This window comes from Mustelus asterias, chromosome 6, assembly GCF_964213995.1.
Source record: "Mustelus asterias chromosome 6, sMusAst1.hap1.1, whole genome shotgun sequence".
Classification (NCBI taxonomy): domain Eukaryota; kingdom Metazoa; phylum Chordata; class Chondrichthyes; order Carcharhiniformes; family Triakidae; genus Mustelus; species Mustelus asterias.
In genome coordinates, this window is record NC_135806.1 from 98584740 (window position 1) to 98608909 (window position 24170).

At 44.1% G+C, this 24170-nt stretch overlaps 1 protein-coding gene across 1 annotated transcript in view; it reads right to left on the bottom strand.

Moving 5' to 3' along the window:
• Positions 1 to 24170, bottom strand: part of adgrv1 (adhesion G protein-coupled receptor V1) — a 504809-nt gene that overhangs the window by 172788 nt on the left and 307851 nt on the right. The window contains exons 80-82 of the mRNA XM_078213879.1: positions 23642 to 23781; positions 18982 to 19142; positions 194 to 294 (exon numbers count right to left, since the gene is read on the bottom strand). Coding sequence (XP_078070005.1) covers positions 194 to 294; positions 18982 to 19142; positions 23642 to 23781 — 402 coding nt within the window. The remainder of the gene's footprint in view (positions 1 to 193; positions 295 to 18981; positions 19143 to 23641; positions 23782 to 24170) is intronic.

Genomic DNA, 24170 nt, shown 5'->3' on the forward strand with positions numbered 1-24170 from the left:
CAGCTGTTATCCAAAGACAATCTGAAAGGAAAACCCACCTTTTTTTGTTAAGTGTCATGTACTGCTGTGCAAAACAACTGACAAATGAAATCACTACATTGCGTACAACATAAGGTGGGGATTAATGGTCATTTCACAATATAGTGCAACACACTGGTGAAATCTCAATCAACACAGTTCTGAGAGACTTTACCTGAGTTCCTAGGCAGGCAACCATCATGTGCATGAGAAGCTTGGCTGCAAACATGGCGAATCTTGAGCACAGCAAGTGACACAGAATGGCCAGAGCAAAACCTATAGACACAGATCATAGGTGATGTTAGAAAGGACTTTATGCTAGGCATCGAGCATGACACTATAAACAAAAATCGAAAATGCTGGAAAATCTCAGCAGGTCTGACCAGCATCTGTGGAGAGAGAATAGAGCCAACATTTTGAGTCAGGATGACCCTTCGTCAGAGCATGGCATTTTGTCAGTTTTCCTGACTTCTGTATAAACATCGAGTGCTTTTATATATTTTTTTAAAAGTGTTCAAAATATGCACTGCTAATTAGATCTAACCAAATTACTTCATCCACAGAAGCCAGGCAGAATTGGCAGGGAATTGGTGCAAATTTCTCACATTAAAGGTGGGATGAGGGATTTCTTAATTCAGATCGGAGTGTAGCAGTTCCCCTTGGAATGTAACATGACCGGGAGAATCAACAGAGGCAACCTAAAAGCAGGACAAGCTGCTAGAGGAAGAGGATGGTGAGGAAAGGGGAGAAGGGCTCACAGCACGAGGTTTTATCCATCCCTGATGCCCAGGGAACAATTCTGCTCTCTGAATCTGCGAGGAGCCTTGAGTTGGATGTGTGTAATTCATTAAGCATACCCTCATTGAAATCTGCCATTTGCTGCAGCAACAACTTCAACTCAGAACTTGGGAAGGACCACATCACCAGTGGCTGTGAAGCCAACTACGGAAATAAACTTTTAGGCATCCGAATCCTTCCAGGTTCAAGCAGGAGGTATTTGCAACATTTTACAGTTCGCAAAAGTGTGCAAAGAATGTAACTTAGTCTCTGCATTTCAAAACAGCTGATTACATTCAATTCTTTCTTGTCAGAGTATACCAGGTGGAGCAAACATGCAGCTTCCCGAGGACTAGGTCCAAAGATGTGCAATTTAGGTGCATTGGCTGTGCTAAATTGCCCCTTAGATAGAAACATAGAAACATAAAAGATAGGAGCAGGAGGAGGCCATCGTTACGATCATGGCTGATCGTCCAACTCAGTAGCCTAATCCTGCTTTCTCCCCATAACCTTTGATCCCATTTGCCCCATATGCTATATCTAGCCACCTCTTGAATACATTCAATGTTTTGGCATTGTGTAGGTTAGATGGATCTGCCATGGTAAACGCGTGGGGTCAGAGGGATAGGGTGGGGGAAGAGCCTCCTTGGTAAGATATTCTGTCAGAGAGTCAGTGCAGACTTGATGGGTTGAATGGCTTCTTCTGATATGTAGGGATTCTATGACTCTATGGCTGCATGCACATCACTTTGGGAAGGCCGCTTGTCAACTCCACTATATACCAAAACCAAAAGGGATTCCACTCCCTCAAAATCCATAGGCAGTGAATCAGGCAAGTCAATGACCGGAATCCTGGCCACAGCATTTCATTCTACAAGACTCTGTTCTTCAATTTGTATTTGAGCCACCACTGTAAACTCAGTAGCCACCATGGCTACTGGACAGCAAGGGTTGTTTGCTGAAGTGCAGTTCTGAAACATGCAAAATTTCGACCGGGTTTGATGGGGTAGACCTTAAGAGAGTGTTTTTGCTGGTCAAATAATCTAAAACATAGGGGCACAGTCACAGGATAAGGAGCCAATCATTTATGACTGAGATGAGGAGAAATCGCTTCACTTGAGTGGCTGTGGATACCAGTGTTCAAATGGGTCTGTAGCATCTCAAAACAGACCAGCAATTTATGCTCCAGCAGATTAAGTAGGACACTGAGCTGCCACCCAAAGAGATAGACAGTGGGCCCGATTTTACCACTGCGTTGCGCCCGAAAATGTGGTAAAGTCGGGTGTGAGGCCATTAACGCGATCCACGCCCACGTCCGCGCAGATGGCCACTTTACCGAGACCCGGGAATGGCCGCGATCCGATTCGCACCCAAAATGGGCGCAACGGCAATTTGAATGCATTTGCATGTATTTAAATTGAGTTAATGAACTGCCCGCCCAACTTCATCAGCATTTCCCCCTTTACCACCGCGTTCGCCGATCCGGAATCGCGCCGAAATGGACATGCTGAATAAAAGTCTGAATCGGGTGCTCCAGCTGCTGAAGAGGCGAGTTCAGTGTTTCAACAGCTCTCTGACTCAGATCGGTGGTGGAGGGGGGAGGGAGGTGGGTCAGATTATTCTCTGGTGTGGGTGGGGGGAGGAGGAAATAAACCTGTTGGACTTTAACCTAGTATTGTGTGACTTCTTACTGTTCCTTCTCTCTGTACGGTATGCTTTGTCGGTATAGCGTGCAAGAAACAATACTTTTCACTGTATACTAATACATGTGACAATAATAAATCAAATCAAATCAAACTTTTCTACTCTGTCTATGCCCCTGCTATTGCATGTCAGCCAGCCAGCCCAAGGGTTGGAACTAGTAGGGTTGTATAAGAGAGAACAGTGGATGCGGAGGATTTTCAAAAAACATTTATTAAGTCTTGCACAAGAGGTTATTACATAAAATTAGGGTTCATGAGACCTGGAGTAATATAGTAAAATGGACTGAGGATTATTTAATGAACTGAAAACAATGTCTGAATAAGCAGGCATTTTTGGCTTGACATCGTAACTGGTGGGGTACCACAAGGATCAATGCTTGGGCCTCTGATATTCACAACATCTGTGAATGAAGTGGGGGAGAGACAGTTTGAAATGTTTGCAGGTTGCTTAATGACACCAAGTTATGTGGGGAAGTAAACTGAGAGGAGGACACAAAAAGGCTGCAAACATGTATAGATTGAATAAGTGAGTGGGCAAGAATATGGTAGATGAAATGTGCTGTAATGCGGAGAAATGTGAAGTTATCCTCTTTGGTAGGTAAAACAGACTGGACGTGATGGCATTCAGCTAGACCTGGGTATTCTTGTACATAAATCACAGTAAATTAACATGCAGGTATAGCAAACAATTAGGAAAGTACATTGCATGTTAGCCTTTATAACAAAGGGTTGGAGTTGAAGAATTGAACACTGCCACCTGGCAGTTCACCACCAAGCAACTCAGCATCCTGACTAGGAAATATATTGCCATTCCTTCTCTGCAGTTAGGTCAAAATCCTGAAACTTTACCCTACCTCCCTAACAGTATTGTGGGTGTACCTACACCGCATGGACTGGACTAGTTCAGGCATGCAGCTCACCAGCACTTCTCAAGCGCAATTAGAGATGGGCAATGAATGCTGGCCTAGCCAGCAAAGCCCATATCCCTTGAATGAATAAGAAATGAAGTCGTTTTCAGGATATTTATGAGACCATGCCTGCAAGTACTGTGTGCAGTTTTGAATTTCCTCACCAAAGGAAGGATATACTTTCCTTTGAGGGAAAGGTTCAATAGGCTCATTCCTGGGATGAGGGAATTATCCTACGAGGGTAGATTGAGTAAATTATTCCTATATTCCCTAGAGTTGAGAATAAAACTGATCTTATTGAAACATATCAAATTCTTTAAAGGGTTGACATGCTGGTGGATGTTTCTCCTGTCTATGGAGTCCAGAAGAAGGATCAATCTTAGATTAAACAGTCAGCCTACTTGGGACTGAGGTGAGATTATGTTACAACCTTTCAAAAAATTGCTGTCTACGTCGAGGTGGTGCAGTCCAAAGCCAGGGCTTCAAAGCCGAGGGCTGCTTGAGGACTGTTTGCAGGTCCCCTCGCCCCAACTCCTGTGAGAAGTCAACAGCTTTCCATCAGCCATTCTGCAGCCATGAGTACATAGGAGCACTAGACAAACCAAAACTGATAAGATAGAACTTTTGTGTGTTTTTTTTATTCATGGGTCATGGGCGTCGTTGGCAGGCCAGCATTTATTGACCATCCCTAGTTGCTTGAGGGCAGTGGAGAGTCAATCACATTGCTGTGGCTCTGGAGTCACATGTAGGCCAGACCAGATGAGCACGGCATATTTCGTTCCCTAAGAGACATTAGTGAACCAGATGGGTTTTTCTGACAATTGACAATGGTTTCATGGTCATCAGAGGATTCTTAATTCCAGATATTTTTTATTGAATTCAAATTCCACCATCTGCTGTGGCAGGATTCGAACCCGGATTGCCGGAACATTAGCTGAGTTTCTGGATTAATAGTCTAGTGATAATACTACTAGGCCATCACCTCTTCATATTATGTATTACTGGAAGGGCAATTCGGCAAGTTGTTGTATAGTTCTTTTTATTCCAGGATTTTGGCAAAGAGGACAGTGTGATGGTCTGTAGTAGAGGGATAGAAAGGTGCAGAAGTGTGGAACAACAGTAAACTGGGGATAGTTTCAGGGGAACCAGAGTTTGATAAGCTGCTCATGGATGCCCACTCATAGTGATGATGGCCAGGATTACGCTCCCTTCTCTCCTCTTTTCTTTAATTTTCTGAGATGCTAGCTCAAGGCCTGGTGTCATAGGCTGGCCCTCATGGTCTGAATTTCATGCCCATCGGGCACATTGAGTGGGCGGACCAGCCAGGAAGCTGATTTGGAATCCACTCCCCAGCGACATCGCATTGTGATTTCATAAATAAGGCATGAAACGCGTCCCTTAAATAGTCGGGATATCTGGGGCGGGCTGGAAGCTGGTCTGGTGCCAGGTCCAATGGTGACCCTGCAGGGGGTTTGAAAAGCTGACAGCTCCCTGAGGGTAGGCTGTCATTGGTGAGGAGCCTCGGGGAGCTGTCCGGAAGAGAATTCTTGACCTTACCCTTCTCAGCAGTCATGACCTTAGCACCTGGAGGGCACGGCAGGTGGGAGGGCAAATCCAGTGCGCAATGTTTCCCCTGTCTTTTGGATGAACACCTCAGATTACTGGTGGAGAAGGTCAGTGTCAGGTGGGATAATTTATTGCCAAGGGATAACAGCAGAAGAGCACCACATCTGACCAAGAAGGTCTGGGCAGAGGTGACAGCCTAGGGTAGTCCACCACACATGGTTCCAATGCTGCTGTCAGCAGAGGGATAGGGGCACCAAGACGCAGCACTCGCAAACATAAATTTAAATCACTTTGCAGAAGAGGGACTTTCCATGAGTGATCTTATGTTCTGCCTTAATTTGTTAACTTGTTTACTGGTGTGACTGTTAACACCTTATAATGTTAAATAATTGTAAGTGCCAAGAGCATAGAAATTTTGCTTTTGGTCAGTGTATGCTTCACTTGTTTTATGAGTGCATGGCACATCAGTATCTCATGCTGGATGAGAGTAACTGTAAACTTTGATGCACAGGTACTGAGTGGGCCTTGGGTTCAATGGAACGAAGAAGGTGGAAGTAGTGCTTCAGCAGCCTAGCTGGAGGCATGTTGAATCAAGGCCTCCCTGGCTTCCCTGCCACCCTGAAGGTTAGAAGTCTGCTTTCATGTCTTCACCGTGTTCTCCCCCAGGTTCCTCTTCCGATCCACCACTGCCGCCATCATCTGTGGCCAGTGGAGCTACCTCTATATCCACATTCTGTTGCGAGTTCCCTCTTGCTGGAGCCAGAGTGTGGAGAGTGCAACACACAATGACTAGAAGAGACATAAGCTGTGGAGAATAGTGCAGTGCTCCCACTGAATCTCCCAGGTATCTGAATCTCATCCTCATCTGGCCAATTGTCCACTCCATCACAGCCCTGTGGAGGCGTGACTCCTACTACAACTCAGTATTGGTCAGAGTGACTGCACTGAAAGTCAATTGGGCCAACCCCACTTCATTGTCTTGGTCTTCGGGCTCCCATAGAACCAAAACCAGTGGTGCTACGGAATTGAAATTTGTGGCCTGTGTCTCTGAAATATTCCCATCTCAGTTCAATCGACATTAAGTAAACCAAGAATGGGAGGGGAATTTGAACTAAAACAGCTGATATTGGTATGAACAATATCAGACCAATTCAGGGGCAGTTGATGACTTTTGGTAGAAGGTTAACTATTGAGTTAGAAAGAAAGGTGATTCATGACAAAGATTCTTTAATATCAATAATTATAGTACAGACTTTTGTATCTACTTTCTAATCTTCTTTACAGTGAATGTGCCCGTAGAAGGTAATAGTGATGGAAACACAGTAGCTATTGTAACACCATAATAGTGGCCACATTGTAAATATGTCCCTGTACGTCAAATTAATCAAGCAAATTGGCTGCCGTAATTGTGGTGATACAAGGGCATGCAACTCATGCCAGTCAATTAAGTCATTGTACCATTAAGAATCTTACTTACAACAATTTTTTTTAAGAGTCAACTTTGTACTACAAACTCACAGCAACCAGGCAGGAGAATTTAGATCATAAATTTCATCGGCTTTGCATCTGCTCCTTTGAGCAATTTTGCTGGAATCTCAGCAGAAGCCCCATTTACCATGTAATTATAGTTTTGTCTGCCTTTGTCTGACGTGAGAGGGGATACAAGGAAAATCCTAACCAACGTGTTATGGAAGCACTTTAGGCTGAAGGTGCTTCTCAACTCTCGTTAAGTTGTAATAGACTTTACAGAACAAATTTGGAGTTTATCGGTGAAATTTGGTGGTAATAGTAGCAGTTTTACAAACAACCTCCAGTTTAACCCTGCAAACTTGCCACACAGCCATCCCGTGCCTAGCAACAAAGAGCTGCTGTGTTGAACATTTGAATCTTGGTTCAGATTCAGAAATAATACTTTTCTCCATAGATTCTCCAATAATTTACCGTAACTTTGGCAGAGGATCCATGGAAACTCAGGGGAAATAGCATTTAAAGAATGCCATTTCCCCTGTGTTTCCATGAATCTTAAAGGGATATTACTGTCGATGATCCAAAGAAGCCCCTGAGAAATTCAACCCTTTATATTGTAGGAATTTGAAATCTGTTTGGCAGACCTGTACTAATGTACACTCGTCCTCAAAGCAGTCGCCAGATTGTGTGGCCAAGTCTCCCACCACATCATATTCAAATCTATACAGCACATCACAGAACAAAAGGGCATGTGCCAAAGTCAACATTAAGATCTTGTATGATCTCCTCCTTCTCCTCAGTCAAATGTTTAATCCTCTTTCACAGTTCTATGGTGGCAGCAGAAATTCTTCAGATGCCAGCTTCACAATTTGCCCTGCTGACTGTTCCATTGATGACGTGCTGCCTTGTCAATGTCAATCACTTGCTGTTAGATAGAGCAGTGTAGTGTGTGTGACGTGTGTGTGTATGTGTGGGGACTGGGGGGGGGGGGGGGGGGGGGGAATCCATGATGCACACCATCAACCTATCCCAAAAGTGATATCACAACAGAAGGTGTGAGAAGCGTCACATTTAATTTTGTTTTTCTGTATGGCCTGTTCATTTCAGTACACAGTACCTTTGCATTTCTTTTGTAAGGCCACACTTCCACAATATCTTAAAGGGGATGACTTGTGATAACTTCTGGATTGCTGCTCAGCCACATGATCTCGAAGGAACATTGCATGGGAGGCAGGAAACCCCTGGTTCCCCTTCTCAGAATTTATCAATGAGACCAAATGAAACGAGGTGCACGCATCTCCTAGTATTTTAGGCCTCAAGATGAAAATGTCAATTAATCAGCAGTAATGATTTACGAACATAGGAAGACAGGAACAGGAGTAGACCATTTAACCTCTTCAGCCTGCTCCAGTGTTGAATGAGATCATGGATGATCATCATAGAAATCATAGAAACCCTACAGTACAGAAAGAGGCCATTCGGCCCATCGAGTCTGCACCGACCACAATCCCACCCGGCCCTACCCCCATATCCCTACATATTTTACCCGCTAATCCCTCTAATCTACGCATCCCAGGACACTAAGGGGCAATTTTAGCATGGCCAATCAACCTAACCCGCACATTTTTGGACTGTGGGAGGAAACCAGAGCACCCGGAGGAAACCCACGCAGACACGAGGAGAATGTGCAAACTCCACACAGACAGTGACCTGAGCCGGGAATCGAATCCAGGTCCCTGGAGCTGTGAAGCAGCAGTGCTAACCACTGTGTGATCTCCAGATTTACTCTGCATAATTGCCTTTGCCTCTTAATATCTGTGGTTAAGAAAGGTTCTTCAATCTCAGATTTAAAATTAACAATCGCTTATGTTCTAATAATTGATTAAGTGTCAACTGCTGTTTGCAGGAGAGTTCCAAACATTTATCACCCTTTGTGTATAAAAGTATTTCCTAATTTTACTCCGGAAAGGTGGTTCTAATTTTTAGACTACTTGCCCAGTACAGAAACTGTTTCTATCTATCCAATCTGTTCCCTCTTAATTTTCTGAAAACCTCAATCAAATTGCCCATTAGCCTTCAAATTTCCAGTGAATAAAATCCTAATTTGTGCACTTTCTCCTTATAATTTAACATGGGAGTTCAGATATCATTCTGGTAAATCTAAACTGCACTTCCCTCCAATTTATCTTTCCGAAGATGTGATGCCGAGAACGATTCACATGAATCCAAGTATTATCTAATCAGGGCTTTGTATAGCTGAAACATGGAGAGGGATTTTATGGCCTTGCTCGTCCCAAAACGGTAAACTCCTGCCCAAGGTCAGTGGACCTTCCCATCCCCTGCCCCTCGCCTGCTCCAATTCCCGTGGTGAATGGGGCGGTAAAATTCCAGGGTAAATGTTTAATGCCTTGCATTGATGGAATACTCTCCATTTGCCTGGATGCATACAGCTCCAACAACTCTCAAGAAGCTCAACACCATCCCAAACATAGTAGCCCACTTGATTGGCAACCCTGCCACCTTAAACATTCACTCTCTCCACCACTGGTGCTTAGTGGCAGCAGTGTGTACCATCTACAAGGTACACTGCAGGAACTCACCAAGTTCTCCTTAAACAGCATGGTCCAAACCCACAACCAATACCATCTAGAAGGACAAGGGAAGCAGACACTTGGGAACACCCACCACTTAGAAGTTCCCCTCTAAGCCACACACCATCCTGACCTGGAACTATATCGCCATTCCTTCATTGTTGCAGATTTAAAATCCTGGATTTCCCTTCCTAACAGCACTGTGGATGTACCTACCCAATACGGCCTGCTGCGGTTTTAGAAGACAGTTGACCACTACCTTTCAACAGCAATTAAGGATGGGTAATAAATGCTGGCGCAGCCAATGATGCCCACATCCTGTAAATGAATAAAAATCTAGTTTTCTAAACTTAATGACCAACATTTCATTAACCTTTCTGATTATTTTCTTAAAATGTTCATGCCATTTTAATAATTCATCTACCTGGACCTTCCTAAATCCTTTTGGACCTCTGCTGTTTCTAATTTTTCACCATTTATAAAATACCTTATTCAATTTTCTTTAGGACCCAAGTGGATTGCCCCACATTTGTTACAGTTTTGCCTGTTCACTTAATCTTCAATTTCTTGCAGAGTCTGAGGATTTGGGGTAGACCATTTAGCATGAAGATGAGGAGACATTTCTTCATCCAAACAGTGGTGAGCCTGTGGAATTCATTACCACGGGAAGTAGTTGATGCCAAAACATTGAACGTATTCAAGAGGTGGCTAGATATAGCACTTGGAGCACTTGGGACCAAAGGTTGTGGGGAGAAAGCAGAATTAGGCTATTGAGTTGGACAATCAGCCATGATCGTGACAAATGGCGGTGCAGTTTTGGAAGGCCAAATGGCTTCCTCCTGCTCCTATCTTCTATGTTTCTGTATAGGTTTCTCTTTATAATTGTTATAATGGCTGCAGGGGATTATCAATAGATTTTCCCATGGGCCTTGTTGAATATGATCGAGTGGAGGCTCGTCCGATAGGGAAAAAGCAGCGAGGGTTTTAAAAACAGCTGGCTCCACGTTGGCTGGCAGTCGATAGGCTGGGACTGATCTGCACTCTAGATTTTGAAAGGTTTTAGGTATCACTGTAAATAAAAAGGTGATTGGTGATGGAAGACTGGCCTCAGTATGGTTATAACAATAATCTTATGTTACTATTTACACTGTTCATGGTGTCACTTATCTTTATGTCATTAACAATGCTGGATATCTGGATTTTATCCCACCATCTCAGTTATTAATAAATATGGTGAATAATTGAGGCCCCAACGCAGAACATTGAACCATTACTCACATTCTGTCAATACCTACCCATTATCACTTTTTTTCTATCTCATGCTGCTCAACTAATCTTCTAACAAGGTTAATAATTTGCTTTCAGTTCCATGAACTTCAACTTTAGCTAACCTCTGAAGCACTTTATTAAATGCCTATTGGAAATTCGTGTAAAAGTTACATCAAACAACATTTCCCTTTCTGCTACTTTACCTCTTCAAAAAATTCAATAATGTTAGTCAAATCCCTGCTCATTCCCATCACAGGAAAAATTTCAAGATGTTCAGTCATTCCATCCTTAATTATACACTCTAGCAATTTCCAGACAACAGATGATAGGCTAATTGCTCTTTAGTTCTTTGGTTTCCCCTCTGTCACTTTTCTGAAATAATGGAATGGGATGCATAATTTTTCAATCTAAAGGAATCACAATTCCCACATCGAGAGAACTTTCCTTATTATAGTTCGGGCATCTGCAATATTCTCACCGACATCCCTTAAAACCCTGGGATGCAAACCATCTGGTCCTGGGGATTTGTCACTCTGCAAGTGCCATTATTTACTTCATTACTGTTATTTTGCTGACGTTAATTTTGCTGAGTTCCTGCCCCGATCCAATATTACCTTTTACTGGGATATCTGACATATTGTTTGACCTCTTCTTTGACTGCAAATACTGATGTGAAGTAACCATGTCAACAATTTCCTTACTTTCATGCCAATATGAGCATTATGAATTCCTCTATAGCATCTTCCATCTCCTATTATATGGAATGTATTGGTACTGGTTTTCATATCTTTGTTTCTTTCCATATTCCCTTTATGCTTTTACTATCTCTCACCGTTTGTTGTTCTTTGAATCTTTCCCATTCACCAGGATCTGCAGTATTTGCATTTTAATGTGCTCTTTCTTCTGTCTTATGCCCTTTATCCTTACCTCTTCCATCATCTGTGGCCTTTTTTGACAAGTAAAGCTCTTGACCCTCAGGGGTATCTGTCTCACTTTAATTTCTTATTTGAACATTGCTCACTGATCTTCTGTGACTGTAAAGATCAATAAGTTTGCCCATTTACCACGGACACTCTCTGTCTCATCCTATTAAAGTCAACCTTACTTAAACCTAGCATCTTAGTGGCTGTTTTGCATTTCCCTTCTCAAAAATTCGATTGTATTTGGGTCACTATTCAGTAAATGTTCATGCACTGGTAGGCTGTGAACTAAATCTGGCCTGTCTGCTATGTGTAATACGGCTTGGCACTTTGTTAGTTCCAGGACATATTATTACAGAAAACTATTGCAGACACACTCAAGAAATTCACTCACTTCTTGCCCCTGGTGGTTTGCTGGTCCCAATCTGTAGGTTGAATTGTCCATTTAGTTGCCTTAGGGCAGTGGTGGGCGGTTCCAGTGGCATTGTTCCTGCTGGCCAGAATGGCAAGAACTCATGCGATTCCACGCTTGGAGCCTAATTAATTATGCATGAATTAGTTTCTCTCTGAATTCCCTGGTGAGCCAAGAGCTGATCCGTCTGCCCGCAGTCAGCTGGTGAGTTTGAAGATTCAGACGCCATGTATAATCATCACTGCAAAATACTTGTCCAACTCTCTCTCGCCCACCCGTCATCAGGAGACTGATCACCATGGCATCCAGCCAGAAGCAAAAGGCCTCAAGGAGAAGGCAGCACTCCGCTTCAGTCATCAGGTCCTCCACACTTTGATCCGTGCAGTCTGAGTGCAGAGGCATGTATGTCGTCTACATCAGGGATGATTCCAAGAAGCACCTGAATGTTGTATCCTCAGCCTGGGATGCTGTCGCTCAATGGGCTGTCAACTGCACCCAAAGCACCATGCAGCGCAGGAAGCGAATGAATGATCTCATCTGCTCCACCAGGCAGGATAAGTTCTCTCTCAGCTCCCTCCAGTATCAAATTCGCATCATGTACTTTCTTCATGGATCTCACACGTCCATTAGTGGTGGACACATATCATTCTCTTATGGACACTGGCCATCCCACCTGCAATGTTGTTCATGCTCCATCCTCTGGATCTTTTGACGAGGTTTACCACACACAGGTGACATGCATTTAACCCACCCTCTAATCCCATGCCTTTCTTCTGTCTTCATACAGGCCAAGCTGGTGCACAAATGTGAATGAGCCCAGACCAGGTGAGAGACGGCAGAGGTCCTCACTGTCACCAAATTTGAGGAGGCTGCAGCAGAGCTGGCTGGAGAGGACAGGGATCACTCCTGTGTGGAAGGGGAGATTGGCCTCTCCCAACAACCTAGTATGGAGCACAGGTCCATCACTTCATCAAATCCTGACAATCACAGTGAGCAAAATGTACACTGAAATATCTTAAACTCATCCATTAAAACTCCAGTTTCTTCTCTTTAGGCACCAGCAGATCAAGGCCACCCAAGCAGCTCAGCAGCAGGCCAAGCCCCCAAAGCTTGTCTGAGGATGAGGGGTCTCACGTAGAACCATCAGAGCACTCACCCGAACCCTCGATCAGTGCAGACACACAACTCAGTGAGGCGTAGCTCTAGATTAGACACAGGGTCACTTTCTGCCGAACACTTCACTGAAATGTCCCCGCAGTGGAGATTAATTCTGTCCCTCAGAATCTTTTCCAATAGTTTGTCTGCCACTGAAGTTAGACTCACTGGCCTGTAATTTCCTGGTTTTCCCCTATTTACCTCTTGAATAATGGAACCACATTAGCTGTCCTCCAGTCCTCTGGCACCTATTGCAACTCGGCCAATGTTGTCTATCTGATACGCTGCAGGAAAGGATGTCCCGAGGCATGGTATATTGGGGAAACCATGCAGACGCTACGACAACGGATGAATGAACACCGCTCGACAATCACCAGGCAAGACTGTTCTCTTCCTGTGGGGGAGCACTTCAGCGGTCACGGGCATTCAGCCTCTGATCTTCGGGTAAGCATTCTCCAAGGTGGCCTTCACAACACACGACAGCGCAGAGTCACTGAGCAGAAACTGATAGCCAAGTTCCGCATACATGAGGACAGCCTAAACTTGGGTTTCTGTCACACTATCAGTAATCCCCACAGCTTGCCTCCTGGACTTGCAGAATCTCACTGGCTGTCCTGTCTGGAGACAATACACATCTCTTTAACCTGTGCTTAATGCTCCCTCCACTCACATTGTCTGTATCTTTAAAACCTGGTTGGCTGTAGAGATTCGCATTCTAATCAGTATTCTGTAACTTGATTTTGTGTCTCTGTGCCCTGTTTGAGAGCAGATATCCACTCCATCTGACGAAGGAGCAGCGCTCCGAAAGCTAATGGCATTTGCTACCAAATAAACCTGTTGGACTTTAACCTGGTGTTATTAAAACTCTTACTGTGTTTACCCCAGTCCAACGCCGGCATCTCCACATCATCACCCCTCCTGTGGCCAGAGAAGATTTGAAAATTATTGTCAGAGCTGCTGCAATCTCTCCTTTGCATCCCACAGCAGCCTGGGTTCATCTCATCTGAGCCTTGGCCCATTAAAACCATTAATACCTCCTCCCTCTTAACGTTAATTTGTTCAAGTAAATCAGAATGCACCTCTCTGATTTCAATACCAACATCATCCTTCTCCACGTGAATACAGATGCAAAATATTCATTGAAAACCTCACCTACATCTTCCGGCTCCACACACAAATTGCCACATTGGTCCCTAAGGAGCCCTACTATTTCCAAGCTCATCCTCATGTCCTTAATATACTTAGAAAATTGGATTTTCCTTTATTTTACCTGTCAGTGTTTCTTCATGCCTTCTCTTTGCTATCCTAATTGTTTTTTTTAAGTAACCCTCTGTACTTTCTATACTCCTCTGGGGCTTCTGCTGTTTTCAATCATAGAATCACAGAATCATACAGTATAGAAGAGGCCCTTTGGCCCATCGAGTCTGCACCGTCATGTGTGAAACACTTGACCTCCCACCAAACCCTATTTGTCAGCACTAGGTCCATAGCCTTGAATGTTATGACATGCCAAGTGCTCATCCAGGTACTTTTTAAAGGATGTGAGGCAACCCACTTCTATCACCCTCCCAGGCAGCGCCTTCCAGACTGTCACCACCCTCTGGGTTAAAACGTTTTTCCTCACATCCCCCCTAAACCTCCTGCCCCTCACCTTGAACTTGTATCCCTTCATGACTGACCCTTCAACTAAGAGGAACAGCTGCTTCTTATCCACTCTGTCCATACCCCTCATAATCTTGTACACCTTGATCAGGTCGCCTCTCAATCTTCTCTGCTCCAACAAAAACAACACAAGCCTATCCAACCTCTCTTCATAACTTAAATGTTTCATCCCAGACAACATCCTGGTGAATCTCCTTTGCACCCTCTCTAGTGTATTCACATCCTTTCTATAATGTGGTGACCAGAACTGCACACAGTACTCTAGCTTTGGCCTCAACAAAGTTCTATACAACTCCAACATGACTTCCCTGCTTTTGTAATCTATGTAAGAAGTTTAACAACACCAGGTTAAAGTCCAACAGGTTTATTTGGTAGCAAAAGCCACACAAGCTTTCGAGGCTCTGAGCCCCTTCTTCAGGTGACATAGCTTTTGTAATCTATGTCATGATTGATAAAGTCAAGTGTCTCATATGCCTTTTTCACCACCCTACTAACATGCCCTTCTATCTTCATAGATTTATGGACAACACACCAAGATTTCTTCGTTCCACAGAACTCTCTAGTGTCCTGCCATTCATTAAATACTTTCTTATCAAAATACTGCTTCCAAAGTGCATCATCTCACAAATTTCAAAGTTAAATTCCATCTGCCACTTATCTGCCCATTTGACCATCCCATCTATATCTTCTTGCAGCCCAAGACACTCAGCCTCCCTGTTAACTACCCATCCAATCTTTGTGTCATCTGTAAACTTACTAATCCTACCCCCACATAGTCATCTGTGTCATTTATACAAATGACAAATAATAGTGGACCCGGCACAGATCCCTGTGGTACCTCACTGGACACTGGCTTCCAGTCACTAAAGTCGCCTTCTGTCATCACTCTCTGTCTCCGACAACTAATAGCCAAGTGATAATCAGTCAAACTGATAGCCAAGTTCCGCACACATGAGGACGGCCTAAACCGGGATGTTGGATTTATGTCACATTATCAGTAACCCCCACAGCTTTCCCCCTGATCTTGCAGAATCTCACTAGCTGTTCTGTCTGGAGACAATACACATCTCTTTAACCTGTGTTGAATGCTCCCTCCACCCACATTATCTGTACCTTTAAGACCTGGCTGGCTGTAGAGATTTGCATTCTAATTAGTATTCTGTAACTTGATTTCTGTGTCTGTTTGCACTGTTGGAGAACAGATATCCACTCCATCTGACGAAGGAGCTGTGCTCCGAAAGCTTATGGTATTTGCTACCAAATAAACCTGTTGGACTTTAACCTGGTGTTGTGAGACTTCTTACTATCCGACAACTAAGCCAATTTTGATTCCACTTTCTCAAATTACACTGTATCCCATGTGCATTTACCTTCTTTATAAGTCTCTCATGGGAACCTTGTCAAAATCTATGCTGGAACCCATATAAACTACACCCACTGCACTATCCTCATCAACAGCTGGTCACCTCCTCAAAAAAATTCAAGCAAATTTGTTAGGCATGACCTCCCTCTGATGAAGCCATGCTGACTATCCCTAATCAAGCTTGCCTCTCCAAGTGGAGATAGATACTCTCCTTCAGAATTTTCTCCAATAGTTTCTCAACTACTGATGTGAAACTCATTGGTCTGTAGTTTCTCTAGTTCCAATATCTTTCTTGAGCCCTCGGTACCTGCTCTCTTAATCTGTCCCTTACTTTGTTAATTTGGTTTAATTGCTTCGTCAAAGGAGTAAAAAGAAAGCTCACCTGGGCTGCACACTCTAACCTGTTAATCTGCTCTGATATTTTACTCACACATTTCCTATTTCTTTCTCCTTCTTTAAGGAGTGTACATCCTTGAGTTTTCCCTTTACCTCATTGTGCCTTTTGTAAAACTTCTGCCTCTTATATTACTCTCTCCTTCTGTTGTTTCCAAACTATTATCGTAACAACTTTTCCATCTGAGCCCTCCTCCCGATTTACGAGATGTGCTGGAAAGATGTTTCCATGCGATAAATTATTCATTTTGGTGAGAAACAATGTACAGATTGTTTTTGTCCTTCTCCTTTATTTATCATTTTTTTCTCTTACTTTCCTGTCACCACATCATTCACCTTCATTCACAGACTGAATACAAATTGCTCATTGCTGTCACCAATGCTGTTTCACATCAGTTAACAGGATTCTAAAAATCTTTGAGATGTTTGCCTCTCTGGCCAGTTAACAAAGTTTTCATTGTAGCACAGTCAAGGAAAAGAACAGCTACTTATTAGGGAGTCTGAAACCTACATTTTCTCCAAGGGCACATGGGACAAATAAAATTCCTCCCCACTTTATGGCACACGCAAGGTCAGTGTGTTTTGGGAAGGTTCCAGATATTGGAAGGACGAATTGAGATTTTAACCGAACCTGCTCAATTGGAATGGGGTAAACAGACTATTAAAATATTGAGAGGTGACACTGTCCCATTCCTACCAGGAATCTGCCAATTGCCACTTCAGCCTTTGGAGCTGAATCTGGTGACATCCACTGAAAATCGGTGATTCTTTCATTAATACACATAATCAAGGTTGATTATGACAATGCTGATACGACCTTAAGAGCTGGATTTTACCTGCCTGGCAGGGATGCGGTGAGAAGATAGAGAGAGCTTGTAATGGCGAGGGAAGGCCAGACCGGATTACCCATTGCCTTCCCACCTCCATAGCATTTTGCCAGCAGCAGGAAAGGTGCACAGAGTTCAGGAAAGCCAATTAAGGGCCTTTTCCCACTGCTGCCGACATTTTACAAGCGCTGTTTGAGCAGTCCACTGCGTGGAGAGACTGTCTTGTAGAGTCTAGCAGCCTTCCAGTGGGCTTTGTGGGGGGAGAGGCTGCAGCACATGGAAGGGCCCCCACCCACTTGCCTCTGCAGCAACAACCCTCCCACCCTCACTAACTCTTCCCCTCCCCCCCTCCACTCTTGATCATAGAATCCCTACAGTGCAGAAGAGGCCATTCAGCTAGCAAGTCTGCACCGACTCTCTGATAGAGTATTTTACTCAGGCCCTCTCCCCCGCCCTTTCCCTGTAATCCCACACATTTCCCATGCTGATCCCATCGAACCTAAACATCTTGGGACACTAAGGGGCAATTTAGCATTACCAAGCCATCTAACCTGCATATCTTTGGACTGTGGGAGGAAACCGAAGCCCCCGGAGGAAACCCACGGAGACACAAAAAGAATGTGTAAACTTCACACCCCATACTACGCAATGCCCAAACCCAGTCAGGTAGACCCTACTACCACTGGTCCCACTTATCAATAGCAAGGGCGGTCTGCTGACATGACTGAAAGCATTATTTAAATAGGCACCGAATTGCAGGCACGAATATCATGGGAAACCTTGTGTGATTGAGTTTAGTGGATAGCCAAGGCATTTCTGTGCTAGGAGGCTGGTTTCTGATTTTTCTTTTGTCTTGATCATTCTGAATAAGCACTCACAGCTTGACATGGGTGCCATTCTTGCTTCTTTGCCCTTAGATAAAGGAACAAGAGGAGAAGCAACACCAAAACCCAGGAGAAACAGAAGCCCAGCCTGTTCAACACAGTAAGTGAAAGATCTGATCAAAGAAGGTCTTAACTCACAAAGTCTGTAGGCTGGAGTCATTTCCCTGGATATCTCTGAGAAACATGGCACCAGGAGGTGATGTTTCACCAGCAGTCTGTTGATGATCGATTCATGTAGGACCTGCTGCCTACTGGACCACTGCCGTTAATTGTTTCATCTCAGGTTCTTTAGAAGACACTCATGTAGCATCCAACAGTAATTGCAGTGGAAAATCTGGGTGGGCGTTAATGACTGGCACCACTACCCAACCAGAAACTTCTCCAAAATCGGATGAAACATGATCAGAAAGCTAAGTTTAACTATCAGATGAAGTTAGGGTTTAAACCCTCATTCCCGGTGCGGAAATTTGGCATTCAATGACTGGAGAGACAGATAAGTTCTTGATTAATAAAGGAATCAGGGGTTATGGGGAAAAGGCAGGAGAATGGGGATGAGAAAAATATCAGCCATGATTGAATGGCGGAGCAGACTCGATGGGCCGAGTGGCCTAATTCTGCTCCTATGTCTTATGGTTTTATGGCGTTTGATTTTTTCCTAAGTTGAATTCAGCGGCTGTATATAAGGCCCTAGGGACAAACATTGTTATTACAAGTTTGTGGGAATTAACAAGTTAAGTTTCATAGACGTTGAAGCTCTTGTATTGATTCTGACAGACATTTAAACCAGAACCAGGGAGACTATTTATAACGTTAGATATTTATTAAGCAAATTTGTTATGAGCTATTTCTTTATGGCTGATTTTTGGGTAAGGTGAGGGAAGGTCAGAAATTGCAACACTCCGAACAGTAGCACCTGAAATAAATGCAGGGAAGATAATTAAAGTTTGATCTTTTACCCTTACAGTATTGGAAAGGTAACTGTGTTCTTTCTACACTGGCCAATCAGCAGCAATCTTATGCAATGTGATCATGTGTTTTTCCAAATGATATTTTCATTTCCACATACCTGAAATGCAAACAAATGCAGCTGCAAAGAAGGCTTCATTGTATAAGGAAAGACTGTCTGTTAGGGCAGAAGCTGTGTAGGTAGACATGTGTGAGCAGGCACACTCCACGTAGTTACTGGTATCTTCAACCACTCGACAGAATTGGGTGTCCGATAGCCAACTATGAAAAGAAATATACAGTAAAGGTTCCTGCGGAAGACATTAGCATCTCAAATGTAAAAATGAATTAAAATTAAAAATTTAGTGGGCGATTTCCAACCTCGCCGCGCGCCTGGCTCAGATCACGCTAATCTGGGAAAATTGTGTGCGGGCCTAAAAACGGATTTTGTGCATGGGGCCAAATGGTTTGCAATCATCCCGGCCCCTTTCTACTGACGCAAACTGGATTGTGCCCAGAAAGGGCGCGAGGCTGATTAACATATTTAAAATAGCATTTAAATATGCTTAGCTCGTTCGACACCAGATTCTCCCAGCTCCCAGGACCTTCAGACCATGTGAGCCTGGGGAGAATCACGACTGGTTTCCACTCGCGGAGACCAGGTGCGATGGCCACACTGGGGGGCTCGGAGGCCATTGAAGTCCCTGTTGCTCCAGGACCTGTCTGGGCAGTGCCCATCCGGCAGTGCCCACCTGGCATACTGGCTGTGCCCACCTGGCACACCAACAGTGCCAGGTAGGCACTGTCAGGTGGGCACTGCCGGTGTGCCAGAGCAGTTCCAAGAGGGTGGGAGTGAGGGTGGGGCCTGAGTGGGGGTCTTGAAGGGGCGGTGCATGATAAGGGCACGAGAGGTAGGGGCATGATGGGGGGGATACGAAAGGGTGGGGCATGAAGCGGGGCTATGAAGGAGGTTTAGGTGGGGGGAGTCATCAAAGGGCAGGGCATGGAGGGGGGCATGAAGGGGGGCATGAAGTGGGACCCATTGGGAGGGCCCCAGTGCCGACAGTCAATGTCTGGAGAGGATGGAGAAACATGCCACTGATGAGGGGTAGGGAGTCCCGATGTCTGTGGGGGTAGGGGGTCTCCCAGTGCCCTATGAGATTGTGGCGCCCTTTCAGAATGGTGCTCAATTGCTTTGCAGCCGGGCTCACCACTATGTTTCGGCCTTGCCCCTCCCAGAACCAGCGTGCAACTCACTATTCCCCCAAAAATGACTAAGTGTGGGTTCTCGTTGTTATGACACTTAGGACAGAATTTTCCAGTCCTGCCCACCACGGGAATCGTAGCAGACGGGACACAGACCATGCAAAGGTCCATTGACCTTGGGTGGGATTTTCCAGCTTTGGGGTGAGTGCAGCCGGAAAATCCCAACCTTCGTCATTTTTTGGGCAATTCTGCCCATAATTTCTTTCTCGTCAGTTGGATGCCATATATATTCTAACTTTTGGATGTAAAAGTATTGGCAGTAGTCTGGCTATGGTCAAACCTGCACTAAGTTGTATTTTTATTGGAGAGGGAAAGATTGTGCATTCCACATTGGGTAAAAAATAAATTCAACCTATGTATGTTTGCCCCTAACATGGTTTAATCACGGTGATAAGCCTCTAATCTTAATCCAATAAAATAGAGAAACTAATCTGATTATGTAAATTTCCCACTTGGTGGATTAAGTTAAAATGACCTTCTCACAGCCAGTAAGGGAAACAAAAGACCAACTTACTCAGCTGAGAGTGCTTACCAGATGAGTTCATGTTTGCAGCCCACAATGTTTACTCAGTCATGGACTGTGTGCAACACTATTGCCCAATATGTATTCCTGGTGGGTGAAACTCTGAACCATCAGTCAGCAAGAAGACAATAACAAATGGCAAATAGGCTCAATCCCCTGTCATTGTGCTTGAGGATGAAGTGTGCTTGCTGGGGTCAGTTGTGAATTTTGGGCAGCAGAACATGCTGACCGGGTCACCTGTTCTAGTGGTGAAGAGACACTTGCAGTTTTGAGGCCCTGGCTTCCTCTGAAGTTTGGTAGGCAAGCTGCAACGACAAACACGCATTCTGATGCTGCTTGTCACTCTTCCACCTCAGGAATATTGAATGTCGGCAAGCCAGCAGAGAGCTGCTTGGTGGGTAGGTGCTTGGATGGATGTTTGAGCCGAGGTTGGGCAGGCCGCTGGCCATTTTGTGCAGCTGAGAGGAGCACTCTGCAGTTCCCCCGCAAAAAAAGGTTGAATTTAAACATTTTACAGACGTTCCCCGATTGGACTGTTACTACACATACGTGGAATACTAGTGCCACAAGCTCCACCACATCTTCTTCAAAATTACAATTCTAACTACACCGTTAGATTCTCATTTGCTTGTTTGAGGCGTGGGTTTAGTTGTTTGGTGGCGGGCCTCGGTAAAAGATACGGCAAGCTCATCATCAGGTTCACTAAGGGGGTAAAACTATTTAGGCCCTTATTCTGCTACTGATATCAATTTTCCCAGGTGAATGATATGGGCATTGTGATAAATGGACAGGATGAATCAGCTATGTGGATGGAACAGTGCAGGGGAGAAACCCAGAATTGCCACGAGTGTGCAAGTCCTGCAAATTTAGAGACAGAGTTTCAATATCAGTTATTTTTTAAATCTGCTTCCTGCCCAACATTCAGTCAGCCTGTCAATGTCGGCCAGGATGGAAAAGACAGCAGGAGAAGGGATTCCTGGGGATGGTACCCAATAACTGGAAGGTATTCCAGTACAGAAGGAGAGGGGTCAAACCAACAAACAGGAGGGAGGGAAGATGAGAGACATTGCAAGGTGGTGGTGGGGGAAAGGGGGGGGGGGGGGGGGGGGGAATTAAAATCCCTCCTCAGCCTTTCCCATCATGAGTGAATTTCAGAAAATCATATGACAGGCATCATGTTATCCTCTATCTACTAGGTTTGATAGATGGAAAAAGTTATGGATGCACGTTTTGATTTTTTGACAAGTGTTTTTGGTGGACAAAGCATTCTGCTAGCAACATGCGAGCAGAACTTTACCGTACAATGTAGAAATATGTTTCTCATTATCTTCACTTTCACAACAGCATATGCAAAAATAAACTGAGTAATCACATGCATCAAGTCAGAGGCCAACTTGAAGTTAGCAGGATTTGGAGACAGGGCTATAAAGATATGTAGTGCATCCTGCACTTCAAACAACAAAGAAAATTATATGAAGCAATTTTTTAAAGCGGCATCTCTGCCTTTTGGCTAAGATGCAAATGAGCTCAAGTCTTGAAGGAGGAACCTCCCCCTTCTCCAATCAGCTTGGCTCATGTAGATCAGGCCCAGGACAGGGTGGTTTGGTCGCTCGCCCTGTCTTGTCAGCCTGGATCGGAAATGTCTCAACTTGTTGAGACTCTGAATTGGATTTGATTTGATTGAATTGGAAAAGCATTAAAAAAAAAAGAAAATTACAGCACAGGAACAGGCCCTCCAAGTCTGCACCGACCATGCTGCCTGTCTGAACTAAAGCCCCTTGCCCTTCCGGGGACCATATCCCTCTACTCCCTTCCGATTCATGTATTTGTCAAGATGCCCCTTCAAAGTTACTATCGTATCTGCTTCCACTACCTCCCCCGGCAGCGAGTTCCAGGCACCCAGCACCCTCTGTGTAAAAAACTTGCCTCGTACATCTCCATTAAACCTTGTCCCTCGCACCTGAAACCTTCATCCCCTAGCAATTGACTCTTCCGCCCTTGGGAAAAAGCTTCTGACTATCCACTTTGTCCATGCCCCTCATAATCTTGTAGATTTCTATCAGGTGGTGGCTTTGTTTGAGTATGGCTCCTTTCTGGAAGTACGCAATCGGTGAAGTGAACCTGTACACTTTAATTCCCTCCAAGCAAAGTGCTTGTTTAATATGTTCAATCACAAAATTAGGCAAATGTCAAGAGAAGCACTCACTGGCTCAGTCCAAAAAAAAATCCCCATTGGAATATAGTACAACTGCATGGAGCATTTGTGTCACAAGTTATGGCCTTTAAAATTACAATCTGGAATCTAACTACGTCATTAGGATCCTAATTTGTTTGGGAAAGACACATGCTGCTTAAGTATGTTATACATATATTATACTTATCGTTTTACATGGATATTCAGGCAATACTCAATACTAAATTATTTGGAATATTCTAAATTAACAATATTTAACAAGGTTGTAACAGGGATATCCACTGACAATTGTAACTCCTATATGTGGATTATTTAACTGCAAAAATCAGATTTAATTATTCAAAAGTTAATGATCACAAAAGCACATCCTTGTCTTCACCACCTGAACAACAATCTGGTGGAATGGATTGTCCACATATAATTGGACACATCAGATTTTCACTCCATTGAAATCAGTCTCATTTCTGCCCTTGAGGGACGCACTGAGGATCCAGACCTCTGACATTCAGAGTCTTCGACACAGACCCCTCGATACTGATGACAATTTTTGGTTTTCGCCTCTTACAGACTATTCCAAAAAGTTCAACGGAAGGATGGAACTCAGCATGACCGAGTCCCCACCTAATTTATGACCCTTTTGACATATGCAGATTGATATTTGTAGGAAAATGACTGAAACCATTTTTTTTTTCTGAAGTGGAATATAGCAGCTACATATTTATTCCACTATTTTTTGCATTTAATTACAAGAATGCAGTTGTTAAACGACATGCAGAATCAACTATTTCATAATTGCACCTTTCAGCTGCTTGGTTCCACAGAAGACACGCAGATCTGTGTGGAACAATGCGACTGTCTGGAGTGTGAATTTGATATATTATTTCATTGTTGTCCGTAAGAGGCCGTGAACCACGATCTTTTATGCTTGCGGAAAATATCTAGGATGCAGCAGGAAGCAGAAGAGACTAGGATTATAATAACAACAACATTATTCGAAACAGCTTTAACCATTCTTTTTACTTAACCAAGATCAAATCACTTTGCAGATGTAACCTCTTATCCAATATGATACCCAGATAATGTTAGAACTGCGGCAGGAGACGTGATGCCAGGTCTTAGACCCCCTGGCTGCATTTTTCAGCAACTAATTTGTTGCCGCTGGGACTCTTGTCCCTTTGAAGGCCATGAATCCACCTCCAAGTGCTGTTGGCCAATTGGAATGCCAGCTGCTCAGCAGCGCATCCCAATAGTGGTGGTCATTGCTGGGACTGCACCAGCAGAGTGGATGTCTTGGGAGTAGAACCAAAGGAGTGACTGGGGTTTGGGA